At 48.1% G+C, this 13,037-nt stretch overlaps 1 protein-coding gene across 1 annotated transcript in view; it reads left to right on the plus strand.

The window, feature by feature from the left end:
* The first annotated feature begins 5,953 nt into the window (after positions 1–5,953).
* Slc6a3 (solute carrier family 6 member 3) overlaps positions 5,954–13,037 on the plus strand; it is a 41,973-nt gene continuing 34,889 nt past the window's right edge. The window contains exons 1-3 of the mRNA XM_055597922.1: positions 5,954–6,000; positions 7,630–7,958; positions 9,901–10,032. Of these exons, the coding sequence (XP_055453897.1) occupies positions 7,673–7,958; positions 9,901–10,032 (418 nt within the window). The 5' untranslated portion in view covers positions 5,954–6,000; positions 7,630–7,672. The remainder of the gene's footprint in view (positions 6,001–7,629; positions 7,959–9,900; positions 10,033–13,037) is intronic.

The following is a 13,037-nucleotide window of genomic DNA, read 5'->3' on the forward strand; positions in this document are numbered from 1 at the left end:
GGAGCTGATGCAGAGGCTGTGGAGGACTGATGCTTCCTGGCTTGCTCCAATGAATTTGCTCAGACTGCTTTCTTATAGAACCCAGGACCAAGTGCCCAGCGATGGTGCCACCCATCATTGGCTAGGCCCTCCACATCAATCACTAATTAAGAGAATGTCTTACATCTGGACCTTAATGCAGGCATTTTTTTTTCAACTGAGGTGCCTTCCTCTCTGAAAACTGTAGCTTGTGTCAAGCTGACACAAAACCAGCCAGTGCAACTGATCCTTGTCAACTTGACACACAAACATATCACTATTTTTATAAATCTTTTTATATGTAATTTATTTATTTTCATTTTATGTGCATTGGTGTTTTGCCTGCTTGTATGTGGCTGTCAGATCTTGGAGTTACAGACAGTTGTGAGCTGCCATGTGGTTGCTGGGAATTGAACCTGGGGCCTCTGGAAGAGCAGCCAGTGCTCTTAACCGCTGAGCCATCTCTCCAGTCCCCCCAAAACACTTAACTTTCTTTCTTATTCATCCTCAAGATCTCACATGAAAAACATAAATAACTTCAAAGTCCCACAGTCTTTACAAATTCAAACGTGTCAAAGTCTCAATCCCTTTAAAATAGCCAATTTACTTTAAAATCCAAAAGTTGTTTAAAATTCAAAATCTCTCAACTATGGGTTCCAGTAAAATACTTTCTTACTTCAAGAGAGAAAAATCAGGGCACAGTCACAATCAAAGCAAAGCAAAACCAAATTTGAAAACTGTCCAGTGTCTGGAATTCACTCATGATCTTCTGGACTCCTCCAAAAGGCTTTGGTCACTTCTTTGGCCCTGCCCTTAGTAACACACACACTTGTCTTCTAGGCTGGCTGGCTGCACTCCACTACTGCTGCTCCTCTTGATGGCTGACCCATAGTACCGGCATCTCCATAACTTCTGGGTCCCTTGCTGCATAGGCAGCACTTTCAGCAATAGCCTTTCATGGGTTCTCTTCCTGCCTCAACTTCTTTACATGACCCCTTCAGTCCTGGGCCTTCAACTAACACTGAAGGGCTGCACCTTCACCCCTCCTGGCCTCTCACAGTGCCAAGCCTCAGCTGATCTCCATGACCCCTTCAAGCCTTCAAAACCTTTCCTACTTTGGTGACTCTTACACATTACCAAGTTCAGCCACCAACACAAGGTACAAGCGTGGCCGCCTCTGGAGCACAGCTTGTGTGTGCAAGACTCTCAAGAATCACTTTCCTGAAGACTTCACGCCATGAAGCTGGTCTCTACTTAATCACTGCTAATTTCTTAGTTCCAGCTAACCAGCATCAATTAGTTGACTCAGTAATGAGGTTTTCACTTCAGTGATGCTGGTCTCTTGTTAATTGTAGCTGACTCTTCAGCCCCAGCTGACCAGAATGACAGAATCTTAATTCAAAATAGCAAATGGCCCTGATAGAGTCTTTAAATTTTGCTCTGAAATTTCATAAGCCAAGCCTCCATCATCTTCACTGCTCTTACCATTCTTATCTTCCAAACAACATCTAACTGAGATATCAATGCTCAATGGCTTTTCTATCCCAAAGTTTCGAAGTCTGTTCATAATTCTCTTCATAACATGGTCAGATCTGTCTGTCACAGCAGTATTTGACTGCTGGTTACAACCTGTCTTCGTTAGAGTTTCCATTGCTGCAACAAAACACCATAACCAAAAATTAAGCTGGGGAGGAAAGGATTTATTTAGCTTATACTCTGTCCATTACCGAAGGAAGTCAGGGCAGGAACTTAAGCAGGGAAGGACCATGGAGCCAGAAGCGGATGCAGAGGCCATGAAGGAGTGCTGCTTACTGTCCTGCTCTCTGTAGTTTGCTCAGCCTGCTTTCTTACAGAACCTAGAAGCACCAGCCCAAGGATGGCACCACCCACAATGGGCTGGGCCCTCCTACAGTGATCACTAATTAGGAAAATGTCTTACAGCTGGATCTCATGGAGCCATTTTCTCAATTGAGGCTCCCTCCTTTCAGATGACTCTAGCTAGTGTCAAACTGACATACAACTAGCCAGCAGAGTTGGTCACTCCCACAAGTTTTGTGCCACCATTTCCCTAGCATATCTTGCAGATAAAAGGGTTTGTGGCTGGCTTGGTGTTTATATTTCTCTTTTGATAGCATGCACAGTACCTTCCTGTAACAAAGATCCTAGGACATAGGAGTAAAAACTCTGTGTGGGCACCAGCTCATCATCTCCATGTGCAATGAGTTGTGTATGTGTTGTCTTCAGCTATGGGGACTTGCTGTCAGTTGTGGAGAGCAACCTATATAGTCTTGGCAACAGTCTGGGTTGCTTATGGATTCCTGTAGAGCCCCTTTGGCCAGCAACTCCATCAGATGTAACCCAAACCCAGTACTGGAAGCTTCATACAGTGTCAAGAGATGGCCAGTTGGATTTCTGTCTCCCATTATTTGTCAGCTTCACTTAGCTAACCTTCATATATGTGTATGTTTTAGGGGGTCTCTACTGCATTAGGTTTCCATACTAACCCTCAAATACTCTTTAATTTTAGCTGTCTACCCCTCTGTTCCCTTCCACTACCTCCTTTCCCCTTTCCATCATCACATTTCAGACACCTCAAAGTACCCCCTGTTTTCATCCAATGCTCTGAGCCAACAGCCTCAGCAACAACTGTAAGGAATAGAACTCTGCATTTAGCCAAAGTTCCAGCATGCAGTGATCAGCTATTCAATTGGGTGCAATCAACTCAGAGCCAATCACACTTCATCTACCTGCACAAACCCAGAAAATGAGGTGGAGATATGTGTACTCTTAGCTCTCTGCCATTTGTAGTGAGACTGAAGGCTCAAACCCCCCCCCCCACAGGCTTTTTTTCTCTGAGAACATGCAAAGTCCCATTTGTCCTAGCTGCATGGTTAGGAGTCAGGTGTGGCAGGAATAAAGGGCTCCTGGATATGTGACATTGACCAATATAAGCAACATTCCATCACTCCCTATCACTGAGTTTCACACTACCAAACTGGTGTGCTTTGTCTATATGCCACCTTACGGTATTTTCTTCCTTGTACCGGGGGTGGTGTAGAGTTCCCTTGCCCCATGGTATTTCTTTCCATACACCCTGGGTAGTGCAAACCATTCTTTTCTGTTCTCAGGGCTCAAACTGCTGTACTTCTTGGCTTTTCTCTGTTTTAAGAGTTGTATGAACCTGAATTTTTGCCCTGTGTCTCTGTTTTTAAATGACCCCTTTAGTCATTCCCGATTTCTTCCTTACTCAGCCACTTGTTTTCCTGATGATTTCAGTTGGGCCTATGGTGGGCTCCTGCCCCTTTCTTGACATAAGAATTACTACGGAAGAGTCTGTGGGTAAAATACTCTGAAGATAAACTCAGAGTCATCAAAATGCTTCAGTGTCACATTAAAGAAAGGAAAAGCCAACACTTCCATCTTGGATTAGTTTGACTGATTGGTGAGTCCAAGTTTGACTCCTCTCCTTCTATTCCTGGAGCTCCCGTCTGTCCCAAACAAAAGGCTTTGCTCTGTATTTATTGAACAGAGCAGAAAGCATAACATGGAAAATGAGAGATTCTTTACAAAAATCAATAGTTTTCAATGTATTATGTTACTGATTCTAATCAAACTAGAAATACTCAGTACCACAAAGACACTTTATCAAGCTATATCCACAAGTTGATTCAAATGATGTGGTGATATTCATTGTAAATGGTTGCTTCCAAGCTGTGGGCTACTTTCAACAAATGCTTACCACAATGCACACATACACACATGCATTACTCTGGATCAGGGTGTGCATTAGTGTAGGCTGTAAGAGTGCATTGTTGGGAAACTGAGGCAAGTAAGGTTAGTTGTTACATTGTTCTCTTAAGGGCAAGTTAAACTTCAACAGGCTGATTACACAGTAGGATAGCAGGTTGTGACTTCAGTGATCTCAAAGTGTATTATTAACTTGGTTGTGAGGTCCAGAAAAAGCCAGTCTTTTTGAATGTAAGAGATATTTGCATAAAATTGTATTGCTATGGAGCAGAGGCCAGGTACATTGGTGTCTCCTGACGTCCCTCTTGCCAGCCGAGTGTCAAGGACTAAGACCATCCCCACCCTCTCCTTTGTGTGGAAATCATGCCCTCTATCCCCACCCTCTTCTCTGTGTGGAAATCATGCCCTCCATCCCCACCTCTTCTTCATGTGGAAATCATGCCCTTTCCTGTCAGATGGTAGTCAGAATCAAGTCCTGGGAGGCGACCAGGTTTTAATGGCTCCATTTCAGAAATGCTGGTCCTTATTGTTCACCTCTGCCCTGGAGAGACCCTAGAGAACTTTCCATTTGCCATCTGGGAGCGGCTCTCCCCAGATCCTCCCTGGGGATCTGAGTCGTCCAAGTCATTACAGGAATAAATGTTCACTGGCTGACTCCAACCTTGAGCTGTTTCCCTACAGCAGCTCCAGCTGACCACTGACAGCCATAGCAGTCTGCCCTCCCCATTAATTCCACATGAAAGAACAGCTCTAGGGGCCTCCTGCCTGGCATCAGCCCCATTATTGGGGGGCTGACGGGAATTGATGACAGGACATGGGCACCGAGGAGTAAGCAGGAGGAGGAGGAGCCAGGCCATTTTGGAGTCCCAGCAGAAAGAGATGCTGCTAGGAACTTGGTTTGGTGGGGCCGGCAGGTGAGACACCCCCTCCAGGGCCCCCTTGCTCTGGGCAAACTTCTCAGCTATCCTCAGGGAAAGCAGAAATGGAAAGGAAGGGTGAAAGGAAGAGAAGGGTGTGAGAAGGTACGAGTGCAGGGAACGGAGGAGTGCAGAAAGGAAACTTGGGTTCTGAAAAGGGCTCACAAGCGCTGCTTACCCTAGGACCTGCTCACATGTGGGTATTCTGGAACCTCCCTAGATGGTGAATGTCACACACATCAGGGCGGGAGAATTCAGTTCCTAGTCCTTTGGGCCCTGAAGCAGGCTGTGGACCACACAGGCTTTCTAGGTCCTTTCAGGGAAGTCGGTTTCTGAGGAGTGAGCCTCTGAGTTTGAGTTAGATAGATGACCTGGCTTCATGTAAACAAATATGCTCAGGAGAGGCTCCAGCAAACAAGTTGTGGGGGGGGGGGGGGGGGGGGGGGGGTCTGGGAACAGGCACACACTCTACAAACATGCACTTGTGACCATGGGACCTGAGAAAGGTGGCAGGGAGTCAGGGCGCATCCATGGAAAGAGTGTTGGTACTTTAGGCCCTAAGGTCAGCGCTCACTGCATGAGGAGGGAAGAGTCCCTGAGCAAACTGTCCAGGCCCTCGCTGTGACCTGGCTAGAAACACAGGCGAGCCACCACCACAACGCCGTGAGGCGCATCCCACTTGCTTTGTCCCGGAGGACCTGAAGTTGGAGAATCTTGTCCTCAGGTTGTTCAGGACCCCAGGAGCTGGGGGATGGGGAGAGTCGGAAGGCATAGGATGGAGAAGTGGGGAGAGCCCCGGGAGCTTCGTGCAGGTCCGCGCTAGCCACTTAGCTCTCTTCCCGGGATCTGCTTCTCTCCGACTTTGCTGGAATCAGCGGCTGGAAGTCCCTTGCAGGCGCTGGCCGGCCAACCCCGAGGAGAACAAGCAGGGACCAAAGACCTGGACTGCTTCCTCCTGGAAGCAACTGTCCGTCTGGTCCGCAACGCGTCCAGCCTGGAGGTCTCCTGATCCCACGTGGTCGAAGCTCTCTGGCCACACAAGACAGTGGCCAAACTCTGCCTGCCCAGGTTCAGTGGGCTCTGGCTCCCGCAGCCAGCGTAGTCCCCAAGAGATGCTGGGGCGCTATCCTGCCGTCCTCCGCCCACCCGGGGCGGGACGGAGGCGGAGCCAGTGTCAGTGGGCGCCCTCGACGGCGGGCGGGGCTAGGCGGACCGACCCCGCGATAGAATAAGAGCTCAAGGCTGAGACCCGTCAGAGCTGTGAAGTGGGACTGAAGGTTTACAGGACCACAGGGCTGAGGACTGGCGCAGGAGGCAGGTAAGAATTCAGGGTCTCTTCTTACGCATCCTCCTCAGTGACATCTCCTCTATCCATGCTCCACTCTGACCCTGGACGGCCGTGCCCCGGAGCATGGGGCAGGAACCAGAGCCATCCGAGATCCTAGCCCAAGTCTCCAACAGCCAGGGTTTTGGAGAGCAGCTCCATCCACACAGAGCTAAGGGGTGTGCACTCAGAGTAGGGGTCCACAGAGCCCTGGCTCAAGACCTTGTTCACAAAAGGTTGATGATGCTTCCCGGGGGACATGGATGTCTGTGGCTGAGGCTGGGCACCTCAGACCCTTGGTGCTTGACTCACTCCACCTCAGCGGCCTGGATCTGGAGGAAGCACACTCCTCGGGGTTATTTTCACAACGTGTCAAAAGCTCCATCTCCCTTCTCCGTTTTGTTGTGTTATTTTGTTTTTTGTCTTTTCTGTAAGCCAGGCTGAACTCAGGTTGTTGGGGAAGACAGAGAATCTTGGCTTATGAGCCACCTGTGTCCTGATCCAGCTGGTGAAAAGAGATGTTTTCTCAGGGGCCATTTATCTGTCTGTGCCCAAACCTCGTCTCTGAGCCATGGGTTGAGTAGGGTGGGGCAAACAGGTGCCTCAGTACCTGTATGTCCGTCAGAGAGCTGGGCGCAGGGCCTGGGGCGGGGCCCTTTGCTCTTGCCCCTTGCCCTTGCCCCTTGCCTTCTCCCAGCCAACCTACTCGGGCAGTCCTACCTGCCCCTCGCAGCCGCAACCCTTTATCCCATTTCCAACACATGTGAGGAATTTGCATTTGGGTTTGTCACAAAGAGGCCACAGAGAACTGGTGCATAAAATAACTTCTGTCAGGAGTTTTTGTTGAGGGATGCAGAGGAAAGTCACCCCATTAGAGCAGCCACGCAGATGTGGGGCTTCCATCAGTGTGCTTGTCTGAGTTCAGTGGAAACAGGCTGTCACTGGGTGTGAGGCTGCTGCCTCCTTTATGCCTCGGGGCCCTGGCTCTGCAGAAGCCTAGGACAGGCTTCTTCCGGGCGTGCTGCTGGGATAGCAGTGGGCTGATCCCTCCCCAGTGACTTTCTGGTAACTCTGTCAGCTCAAAGGCCCGTGAAGCCATGGTCATGGGCAGGGTGCTTTGTACACTTGGAGAAACTGATGAGCATTTGTCTTAAACTTTCAGTTACTGTGGCTGATTTTGGTTATCTATTGATTTTGCTTTTTACTGTGCTACTGAGCATAAAGAAAGCCACACACCCTTACAAAGACTAAAGTGAGTGGAATGCTATTGGCAAGGTGTAAAGTTCCCCCTGGGAATGTGGATAAGCGGTGCAGGCAACACCTAGGATTGTTATTAGGAAGAAAATTAGAAATCACACAAGCCTGCACTGATGAGAATGAGGGCTTAGATGGGAAAGGGAAGCTCAGGGGTGTGTCTGTTTCTGTTCTCTATAGCAAGTCTCTCTCATCTCTGTGAGCCTCTCCCAGCATGCCCCAGCTATCCTTCATGCTGGCCATGGCATCTTAGATGCTTGAATCACCTCAGGTCTCTGTGCTCTACCAAGGTGCCCTGTAGACATGGCTATTGAATCTATGCATTGCTGTGTGTGTGGTTTTTTGTTTTTGTTTTTCTGTTGGCTGAAGTCCAAGAAGAAAGAAGCAGAATTCCTTGGGCTCCAGTCTACCCATGAGTAAGAGTAAATGCTCCGTGGGACCAATGTCCTCTGTGGTGGCCCCAGCTAAAGAGCCCAATGCCGTGGGCCCCAGAGAAGTGGAGCTCATCCTGGTCAAGGAGCAGAATGGAGTGCAGCTGACCAACTCCACCCTCATCAACCCACCACAGACACCAGTGGAGGCTCAAGAGCGGGAGACCTGGAGCAAGAAAATTGATTTCCTGCTATCAGTCATTGGCTTTGCTGTGGACCTGGCCAATGTTTGGCGTTTTCCCTACCTGTGCTACAAAAATGGTGGAGGTGAGTATTGCCTGGCCTCCTGTGCCTTGGCAGGGAATTCAGAGACACAGTGGAGGAGATGGAAGCCATGGGACAGTGAGGGGAGGGATGTGCTGTCAAGAAATGCTCACATTGAAGGCTGAGGAGACAACTAAGTCAATGAAGTGCTTCCCGTGCAAGGATGGAGACCCTAGTTTGATCTCCAGGCCCCACATAGAAAAGCAGGACTTGGTGGCATGCACTTGTAATGCTAGTTAGTGCTAGGGAGGTGGGGACATGTAGAACCCTGAGGATTGACAGCCATCTAGGTTCAGTCTAGCCTATCCAGGAAGAGGCCAATGATAGACACTGTCTCAAAAAACAAAGTGTCTGAGGAATGACACCCAAGCATGATGCCTGGCCTCACAGGTATGTACAAACATGCTCCTGTATACACAGGAATATGAGCACAAGAATTGCTTAAAGTGGGTCAATCCAGTCTTCCTGTAGGATGGTGAGGCTGCCTCTCCAGCAGCCCTGCTTTTCACTTTTTCCAAGCTGGAGAGCTCAGAGAAAAATCTAACAGCCAGGGAACGTGGAACCCAGAAAATAGAAGCGAGAAGGAAGGAAGTGGAGGCATCAGACCCTGACTCCTATTTCCACTAGAAGTTTTACTTTGGAAAGGCCAAACAACATGTTTTCAGTCAATGTCAACAGTGTTTATAGAGTTGTTGAACTTCGCAAAATTTCAAGCTAAAAGACCAGAAGATGCCACTGAATGGAAATATCTCTGCTACCTCTTCTCTCCCTCCCTCCCTTCCACCCTCCCTTCCTTCTTCCCCTCCTTACTTTAAATACAGGGATGGGAACTGAGCACAGAGCTTTCTGCATGCTGGCAAACACTCTAACACCGAGTCACATCCATAGCCCTCTGAAAGTTTTCAGTTTGATTAAGAATTCCACTGTTTCCTGGGCAATTCTTAACCTCACTCTGTAGATGAGGCAGGCCTTGAACATATAGTCTCCCTTCCTTTAGCTTCTCGAGCAGCTAGGATTATGGGTCTCTGCCACCAAGCCTGGCTCCCCTACTTTCTTATCTCAGTTCTTGAGCCACAGCTGTGCAGTGGACCTAAAAAGAAGGCAAGGTGCAGGGTACAAAAAGAAATTCAACTTGAGTCCAGCAGTCTGTTTTCATGGCATGGTCACCCTGACTAGCTGCAGGGTATGAAGAATTGCTCTGGAAAGAAAAGGCTAAAGCAAAGCCATCAGTACAGTGGCCTCATTACATGCTTTTGAAGGTGAGAAGCCCAGGGTCTCAGCAGCTCTAGTTAGTGATGCAAAAACTTAGGTGAGAGGGCTCCCACCTTCCTCATCCAAATGCCAGGAGAAAAGTGTGGTCAACCTCTGCTTCAATCAAGGACAGATCTTGGGGAGCAAGAGGACTTGGGTGAGTGTGGCCTTTTTGTGCAGTAGAGTGCACAGTTTAAGCAGACAAAACCCTGCACTCCAGCTCTAGGAAATTCCTGGCAGCAGAAACTCAGCTCTAGTCCCTAGAGAGGCAGTCTCTAAATGCCAGACTGGGTCACAGATCCCAGGACCACAACTCTCAGGGGGCAAATAGGATTAAGACAAAGTGGGGCTGGGCATGAAGGGGCAGACAGTGCTAGGTAGGAATAAGGCTGAGAAGCAGCTCAGGGCCTTGACTGCCTTGATTCTGGAGGAATATAGGATGTGGGATTGGGGACAACCTGAGACATTAAGGGGAGCATGTCCAACACTGATAGCAGCTGGGATGGGCAAGAAGGTGGGGTTCACTTCCCATCAAGTATATCCCCTTAGGTGGTAGCTATGCAGGAGCCTTCTGCTCTAGACAGGAAACTGGGTGACAAGGTCACACTTGAGGGTATATCATTGGGACCCATGTGCAGATAATGAAAGCAGCGCCTTCTGTGGCCCCAAACTGAAGCTGCTATCCTATGCACAGGTGCCTTCCTGGTGCCCTACCTGCTCTTCATGGTTATTGCCGGGATGCCGCTCTTCTACATGGAGCTGGCTCTAGGGCAATTCAACAGAGAAGGAGCTGCTGGTGTCTGGAAGATCTGCCCTGTCCTGAAAGGTAACACTCAGGGAATGGCCCCTGCCAAGACGTGGCTGCGTCTCTGGGGCTTCAGAACAAGATGATGACATTACGTGCAGGTTCTTCTTTCCTAAACTGTGTGGACATGTGCACATGCTCTTCTAATCTGGCTCTCACCTTAAAGACTAATGACCAGGAATCTTCCAGAGCATTCCTCCCTCCCAAGCCCAGCTTCCTTGAAGCTAAATTGTGGTATTTTTGTCAGGGTGTTAAAATGGTAAGATTAAAAAAAATCCTATAAATCTGTCATCTGTCATCCACTTACCTACCTATGGTCCATCCAGCAAGCACCTTTTTAAAATCTATCCTCTATCTATACAACCATTATCTACTATCTATTTCCATTCATCTATCATCTATGTACATATCTATCTATTCACCTGTCAATCATCTATCCATCATCCATCATGTATCTACCAAACATCCGTCTACTTCAGTGAGCCCCAGAATGTTTATTCAAGGCTTCAGAACTATGAGGTAGAGCTGTACCTTACCCTGAGCCTCGGTAGCCTGCCCAGCAGTTGATACTTCCCAGATGTCGCCTCTCTTGTCCCCAAAAGATACAAATACTGAGAAGAAGGCTAAAGACTTCTCCGTGTGTTAAAGGCGATCCTGCATTCTATCCACCCCAGTCCAGGTTTGGATCACCCTTGTCCTGACCCAATGCCACCCCAAAGAGATAGGGTTTCAGGAGATTTCAAGATTCTTCTTAGAAGAGACTCGGTGACATTCCCTAACAACCCTTGAAAGACTAGCATTTGGGTTTTTTCAAAACTATTTGAGCAGTAGCTAAATGGAAAAAAGAAGAGCCCCAGTTCCCCTTACAGTGTCTGTGGGCCACTGGTTGACACACAAGACTGGAAACTACTGCTCTGAGGGCTTCTCACAGCTGCTCAGGACATGCTCTTCATGAACATGCTGATCTTTTGCAGTGGCAATGAGAAATGCAGAGGCTGCTGGCACAAACAGTAGGCTTCTCTGTTTTGGATTCACAGCTGGTAAGTGTTAAGATTTTTTTGTTCTAGGCTAAAATGATTCTCTGGATCACAGTGAAGTGGAACTGTGTAAAAAGAGACTTCATCAAAACCTACCTCCACACACAACATTCGAGCCAGACAGACTCACTGGAGATGTGTATTGGCCCTGGATGCTCCACGTTGAGATCAAAATGCAGGATTCAGCATGTAGAGGAACTTCATGGGCCTGTTTGACACCATCCTTGGTTTCTAGTGGAGGACTACTGCAGCACCTGGGAACCCTGGGACTCTAGGCGATAATTCTTGTGTTGAAGTCCAATTACTATATGAACAAGGTCAGTGCACTCAACCTAAGAGCTTCCAGTGAATGTGAGTGACTCATGTCAAGTCCTCCTCGACTATCTAGCAGTGCTAATGTGACCCAGGGAGCAGACACTTCTGAGGCTGTGGCTCACGGTAGCCATGATGAGCTTCAACCAAATGTGGCTTTCAGGTGGCAGCTGAGAATGGAATTGGAGACCCTGCCTGCTCGACCTTGCATAGAGGACATGTCCAGGGTTGGTGGCCACATGTAAATGTGCAGACTGGGACTGCAGTGATGCCAGAATTTGCTCTGCTGGATTTATTTATTTATTTATCTATTTATTTATTTGTTTATTGTCTCATGCTCCTGGATTGTGGAGTTTCCACAGAGCACAAACAACCGTATGCCTCAGTCCTCACTGGCAGTCATAAGACTGAAAGACCAACAGGAAACCAGGAAAGAGGACAGATTCAGCACCCAGGGCTGTGGCCATCCAGGAAAGCTGGTCAGTTCAAACATGGACCTATGCACAGCCCAAAGTTCTCTATCAGTAGCTGGGTAGTAGTGACGGTCCACTCCAACAATCCCAGCACTAAGCAATCTGAGGCAGGAGGATTATAAATCCTAGGACAACCCTGGCACCCTAAGAGGCTGTCTGAAAAAAAAATCTCTCCAGCAAAACCACTAAAGCAATTTTGTTTTAATTTTGTTGTAAAATATCAGATAAACCACTTAGAAGAGCTGAAATGCTTCACAGTACTCTAATAATCTGGCTTGGAGCACAGTGGAACTGAGAAGGCATTGATACTGACAGCTTTGTAGGGAAAAAAAAGATGGTGGCTGTGTGACTAGGAAGGCGATAGAACCTCAAGAAAATGGGCAGAGCCCAAAGAACCGTGCTGCCCTCAGTCCTTGGTGATTCTACGCCTGCTTCCTAGGCAGTCTTTTATATCATTTCAAAGACAAGTCTGTGAAAGGGCCACACTGGAGCAGAAGCAAGGTTGTGGGAAGAGACTATGAACCCCAGGTGGGGATCTCAGGCAGGTGTTCTCATCAGCTCCTAGCTGGAGGCTGGGGAGGTTCCACTCAAAGAAACAAAGTGTGAGTCCTCTCTCTCTCTCTCTCTCTCTCTCTCTCTCTCTCTCTCTCCCTATGTCCTCCCCTCTCCCTCCTTTCCTTCTTCCCCACTTTGAATCATCCAATATCACACCAGCTACAGTCCAAGAGGATCTTTCCTGCTTGTTTTCTTGACCCCCTTGGAATATATGCCTTCTCTTTCCTTCTTTATCTTTTCAAAAACTTGTTACGAAAATTATCTGTATTTTCTTGGTGCACAAATTTAAATTCTACATGGACAGTGAAGAAGACAGTTAAAATATCCAGCACAACTGTGGGATAAAAGATTGAGCAGTTCCTCAGGAGAAACTGGGTTCTCTTACCTCCTGCCAATCTCCTCTTCCAAACTAGGAAAGAAGCTCTATCTTTAAAAGCCAGATAGGAAAGTCCAAGGTAAGAACATAAAGTGAAGCACAAGGTAGGGGATAGTGATGACAAGGTGAGAAGAGTGAGGACAAGGTGCGGACTGTGAGGACAAGGTGAGGACAGTGAGGACAGAAAGGACAAGGTGAGGAGAGTGAGGACAACGTGAGGACAGTAAGGACAGTGAGGACAGTGAGGACAAGGTGAGGACAGTGAGGACAGTG

This window comes from Psammomys obesus, unplaced genomic scaffold, assembly GCF_907164565.1.
Source record: "Psammomys obesus unplaced genomic scaffold, mPsaObe1.curated_primary_1811, whole genome shotgun sequence".
In the NCBI taxonomy this organism is placed as follows: domain Eukaryota; kingdom Metazoa; phylum Chordata; class Mammalia; order Rodentia; family Muridae; genus Psammomys; species Psammomys obesus.